This window comes from Acyrthosiphon pisum, unplaced genomic scaffold, assembly GCF_005508785.2.
Source record: "Acyrthosiphon pisum isolate AL4f unplaced genomic scaffold, pea_aphid_22Mar2018_4r6ur Scaffold_167;HRSCAF=566, whole genome shotgun sequence".
NCBI lineage: Eukaryota > Metazoa > Arthropoda > Insecta > Hemiptera > Aphididae > Acyrthosiphon > Acyrthosiphon pisum.
In genome coordinates this window covers 41,936-47,837 of record NW_021765762.1, presented here as the reverse complement: position 1 = coordinate 47,837, position 5,902 = coordinate 41,936, and the positions used below count along the sequence as shown (strand labels likewise).

General features: G+C 30.9%; 2 protein-coding genes across 2 annotated transcripts; both read right to left on the bottom strand.

Annotated features, from left to right (window-relative positions):
* Positions 1 to 22: 22 nt before the first annotated feature.
* On the bottom strand, positions 23 to 899 carry LOC107885230 (THAP domain-containing protein 4-like). The gene is made up of 3 exons (XM_016808792.1): positions 793 to 899; positions 408 to 684; positions 23 to 145 (listed from the first exon to the last, which is right to left on the bottom strand). The coding sequence occupies exons 1-3, from the start codon at positions 897 to 899 to the stop codon at positions 23 to 25; spliced, it is 507 nt and encodes a 168-aa protein (XP_016664281.1).
* Positions 900 to 1,794: 895 nt separating this feature from the next.
* On the bottom strand, positions 1,795 to 4,055 carry LOC107885229 (piggyBac transposable element-derived protein 4-like; the record flags this gene model as incomplete). Its single annotated transcript, XM_016808791.1, has 2 exons — positions 1,795 to 1,890; positions 2,657 to 4,055. Coding segments are annotated over 2 exons (1,495 nt in total), but the record flags the coding sequence as incomplete, so codon positions are not given.
* Positions 4,056 to 5,902: the final 1,847 nt, after the last annotated feature.

Sequence of the window (5,902 nt, the reverse complement as noted above, 5' to 3'; positions counted from 1 at the left end):
AGTAGTTTATTGTAAAAGATGTTTATAATCTTGAGATTGTGACAAGCCCCAATGATTGAGTTGGATCTAGGTCACATTCTGAATGTTGAGTAGAAGAAGATGGTACATTATCATTTAGAGCCAAAGTGATAATCTCATCATGCGCCTAAAATAAAAAAAATAAAAATGATTTAATAAAATAATATCATTGTATAAGTAAAAAAATGAATAAAGATACAAGTCTGTAGCGTGATGATGACTTAAGGCAAAGAATATAAGTTAAGAAATATAAACATGACATAGTATTATAGAATACATTTATATAGTTTCATTGTAATGTTTGTAGCTCGTACTCTTATAGTACCTTCCTACAGGTACAGATTGTATACTTAAAATAAAAGCAAACAATTATGTTTAACAATATTCACCTGTCTAAATATTTTAGTTTCTCTTCGTTTTTGACGCTGAATACCAGATTCTGAAACACACTTGTCGTGACCATCAGGTAAATTAAGTGAAGGTGTAGCATTAGTTTTTAAAATTTTGACTCTTGGAGCATACCCCAACAGTTCAGATTTTAAATCTCTAACATAATCATCTTCCTTAAAGTGATCAGAACATATAAATGATTTACTAGGATTCCATACATCATTTCTCCTACATTTATTCGACCACACTTTAAGAAGCAAATCATCCTTTGGAAACCTTTTAAATTAAAATAAACTTAGATTATATATAAAAACTATAATAGATAGGTACCTATGTATAATTTAACATTGCTTAATATGTAGTTAAAAAAAAATTATAACATACCTGTGAAAAGACAAATCTGTTCTACCAGTATTTTTGGCTTTGCCTGAATAATTTTTGCATGAGGCAACTGCACAACATGAACCGCCTTTTGATTTTGGAGTTGCCATTAAAACGAAATAATTTAGCTGATAGTTAAGTAATAAACACAGTAACGATGGATGTAAATCAATCATCAACGTATTAACTATTAAGTATTAACAAATAACAATTATTAACATATTTAGTGGCTAGTGCTATGAATTATGATAAACAATTTTGTACGACGGCTGACGTCATAGTGTGATTTCCCCCACTTCCATTTTTAACAGAATTCCGGTATGAGGCAACCTCTATTATCTATAAACCTTGGGTCACACGGACCACATCCGTTAGAGAAGAGGTAGCGTATCGATAGGCAAGGGGAGCAGGGACCTGAATATAAAAGGGAGCCTGAAACAGCCTGTATTCAGACGTGTCTACTCCAGAGCACAACAAGCACCTTCACGTCACTCTGTGTAGTATCTGGTCATTTGGACTTAGACAAAATTACTGAAGAACATTTAAATAAACTACAAAGTATCTTTTTATCTGTCTACATTTATTTATAAACTACCCTGTCAACTTCTTCTTCATAAACACAAGTGGTCTTGCTTCCTGCAAAATCATAATATACTCGTAGTTAACGGCTATCAGAATATTACTCTGACCAGCCCCTACGACGAGAATATTACAATATTATATTTTTTTTAATAAAGTACCTAAATTGGTTAGTTGCGTGTCAATTGGATACTTGATGAGTAGGTACATATTATTATGTACAATTTGTTGGTAAGTTTTACTAGTTGGTAGTTTCTATAATTAAATAAATAATACAATATGTCATTAAGTTTAAACTTATTTTTGATTTCAGTTTAATCATTTATACATCTACAATTGTTGTTTAAATGCTTAGTCTATGGTTCGCTGGTACCTACTGGATAATAAATGCCTAGCTACAATCAAGTGACATAGCACTACATATTACTAAATATTACTAACAACTAAGATGTTTCTGTCAGTTATTGAAGAGTTTTGTTTGTTTTGGTATTTCACTTTGGCAAATAGATAGTCCAAGATTATCTATATTTAACACAAACATACTTAGACATATAATTTGATCTCACTTTTTAATTCATAAAAAAAAAAGTGAACATACAATGATTATACACATAATATATTATGATTCCAAATTGGAATTTAAATAAGCCATAGTGAAATCTACTATCACATACAATTTTGGAAGATCCTCTATGTTAAAATGATATTCATACCGATATTTCCAATTGCATTTCAAAATACCAATATTTTGGTAACAGTGAAAAATAAATTAACGCTTCACATATCGGATTAAAATATGACTAAAAAATAAATTAAGTAAGTATACATTTAAATTGTAATATTATTTAATTATTATATTGACAAAAAAATTTTGTAGGTAATCAAGTTAATTGCAAAGGAGTGGAAAAAAATCTATTTGGACTAACTGCACAATACAAATGAAATTTATTGAAAACTAAAAATTGTACTAGTGTTAACGTTTTGTAATTTGCATGATATTTTATAATTAATTTAAATGAGGTGACAACATCAATCATTACAACTTAAAAGATAAATGTATATTGTTGTGTTTAATACATATGCCTACAAAACATGTGTAAATTGTGTAAATCAAATAAAGATTTAAAAAAAAAAATAGTAAGTAGGTAGGTATGTGATTAATTATACATATTATATAAATTACTACTAATGTGTATATTCTTCGGACAATGGTGGAGTCTGTATTATTGGCTTTAAAAATCTTGTAGGAATTGATTCCTGCTAAATCGAGAAGGCGGAAAAATACTACCATTGGCCACCTACGAGTATTTCTCGACGTGGAACATCTGGCACACATCAAATCTACCGTGTCTACTCCACCTTTAGTAGCGTTGTAATCCATTATTTGGTTTGGTTTACCTGTACCTTCATCAGTGAAATTATCATCGTGCATTGAAGACAATACAAGTACAACTTTTTTCTTTTTCGTCACCATAGATACTAGCGTCATGTCTGGTTGGGCACCGAATTGATGTGTACCAGGTTCCAAATTTCTATGCTGAACAATAAATTCGGGAGGTATTTCTTTTTTGTTTTTTTTTATGGTGCCCATAAAAGTTAATCCGTTTTTTAGTAAGTTTTCAGCTAATGGATAACTGCTAAACCAGTTGTCGGTTGTAACGTTTCGCTTTGATTTTTGAATAGGTTCAGTTAGTCTGGTAACTATATCATAGGGCTTGTTCGATGTCGCAAAAGGGCCCGTGTCTTGCTTTCCACAGTAAATTTCTAAATTATACGTATAAAACGTTCGGGCATCGCACAGTGCATACATCTTTAGTCCATATTTCGCCGGTTTTTTGTCCATGTATTGAATGAATCCACAGCGGCCTCGGAAAGCGACTAACATTTCATCAATAGTGGTGAATTCGCCGGGAGAATATGACTGTTGGGAGTTAATTACAAAGCAATTCAATAGGTCTCGTATTGGGGCCAATTTATCATTTTTTACCCGATCTGTCCTTGTACTTATATCATCGAAACGTATGCACCTCATAAGAAATCTGAAGCGCCTCTCACTGAAATTGGCACGTAAAATCATAAGACCGGTTCCATTTGAGGTAAACAATTCACTCAAATTTGTTCTATTAGCCCTCTTTACGGCAATCAAAAATAAGGCCCCGAAAACAGCTTGTATTTCTTTTTTATTTGTCAATCTAAAATTACGGTCCCTACTATTAGGGTTTGCAAGTTTTCTCCATTGAATGTAAGTATTTGTGTGTGAAACTATTTTATCGACTATATCCAGAGAAAAAAATTGTGAAAAACATTCAATTTCTGTTTTACATTGACGAGCAGCTCCTTTTGGGCCGGGAAAAATCTTGATTATATTTTTTGATTTCGTTTTTGAAATACTTGCTACTGGTTCGTTAGCCCACAAAGTCTCACCATCTTTACCAATAAAAAAACGAAAATTCTCACCTACACTTTCTTCAATTTCATCTGCAGTGGACGGTGAATCTAATTCCTCTTCAGAATCACTGTCATGATCCGAGTTTTCAATTACCTCTGGCTCGAAATCAGGATCATCATCATGATCTGAGCCATAGTCATCAAGTACATCATATTCATTATCCTCATCTTCCAATTCTTGAATAATCCTTTCAATGTCTTCTGGTCTGTTATAGTATTCATTACGCTGTCGATGATACCTGGTAGGTACAAACAATAAACATAATAATATAGTACCTACATAATAATAATAATAATAATAAAATTATAAAATAATAATAAAAAATAAATAATAATTAATTATAATAAAAATAATAATAATAATAATAAATAATAATAATAATAATAGTCATAATAAAATTATAAAATAACACTTACATATTAATATATTATCGATGTCAGGCGCAGGTTGAAATAGACACACCCCCCTTAACCAATTCATAATTTTTCAATACAACATTTCACCTTAGTTACACAATTTTCTACTCCAAATTTCCAAATATAAAATATTTAACTACTTATATGTGCCTATGTAACATACTAACATGTAAGTGAATATGGATATTATTGGATATATTAATATGGAAAATATTTTATATTCATATTTTATTTTTCGAAATTTTTATTGATAGAGATAATACCTACCTACAAATTTCGGTAGGAAATAAAAGATTTATAACTATCAGTGATAATATCTTAATAATTATTTGTGTTATAGACGCATACCTATGAGAATTTGAACACTAGTTCACAGATATTTACAAACAAATGCCCAAATCAATTTTTATTAAAATTAAGAATGGATCTAAGTTATTGTCAAAGATGATAATACATAATGAATTCTACATTTTTTAATATAACAATATTTTTCATCCTAATTATGGTTTTGACTAGTAGTGTCCAACAGGGGCGTATACAAAGGGGGGGGGCGATAGGGGCGATCGCCCCCGGACATTGTTGAATGTATTTCATGTATAGGTGCTTACATATTTTATTATAATATTATATTACAAAAATTAAAAATACAGTGCATATTTTTTCTTAATGGAAATGGATAATGGTTATCAAAAACCTGTTGTCAATTAATAAAACATCCATAACATCTATAACGGACTATAAAGATAGGCTCTGTAACAGACAGTGTGACATCGATTGTTAAAATTGAATATAACGTTCTGTTGTTACAATTGTGGATGGACAAGGACAACCGTGGTTGATGGATGTTCTCTATATCTGTGGTATGTGGAATGTGCTACAATTAAGACTGATAAGAGTCAAAAGATTAGAGATATCTGTACACTGTCGTTTATGTACAAATTTTTGTATAAGAACCTATGATTTGAGTTCAAATTTCGCCCCCCCCCCCTGGAAGAAGAGCTGAATACGCCCCTGGTGTCCAACCTTTTTGACTCGCGATCCAATGTTTTTGTAACAATATTTTCACGACTCGTGTCACCTTTTTAAGCCATGAAAGAAAAAAACTTTAGCTTTGCGTAATATCCCGTGCATAAGTGTGCATATTGTTTAATTCATTCATAACTTATTCGAATTCATAATTTATAACTTATTTTAGATTCTGAGTGGAACGATGAATGTATTGATTTTACAATGATGTGTGTTTTTTTATTTTTATTTTTTTTGTGTCTGTGTACACGATAAGTAGTCGAAATAATGCTACGATTTTCATCTTCAGTATCTTGTTCGATCAGAAAGTGAATATCGTTGGGAAGGTCAAAATTTAAATTTCCCAGTAGTTTTCAAAAGCGCCGGGAAAAACAAAAGAAAAATTAAGGAAAAACGGGAATTTTTACGCAAAATCGATTTTTCACAAAATTGAATTTGGTTTTTGGTGTAACTTTAAAAGAAATGACCGTAGATACATGAAATTTTGACTGAATGTTTATCTTAGCATCTTCTATTCACCATATATCTGCGAACTACTAAACTATGCATAAATACAAACAAACAATAATAAAAAAATTAGCAAGGTATTAGGAATTCAACCCGGTGTCGCTACCAAATCATGGGTCGCGTAATCCATAAAATG

Bases quoted from the DNA above. Each gene is read 5' to 3' on its own strand.
- LOC107885230 (XM_016808792.1), bottom strand. From the start codon at position 899: ATGGCAACTCCAAAATCAAAAGGCGGTTCATGTTGTGCAGTTGCCTCA. The intron at 685-792 runs GTATGTTATAAT...TTAATTTAAAAG, and splicing joins ACAGATTTGTCTTTTCACAG to GTTTCCAAAGGATGATTTGC. The intron at 146-407 runs GTGAATATTGTT...TTTTTATTTTAG, and splicing joins AAACTAAAATATTTAGACAG to GCGCATGATGAGATTATCAC.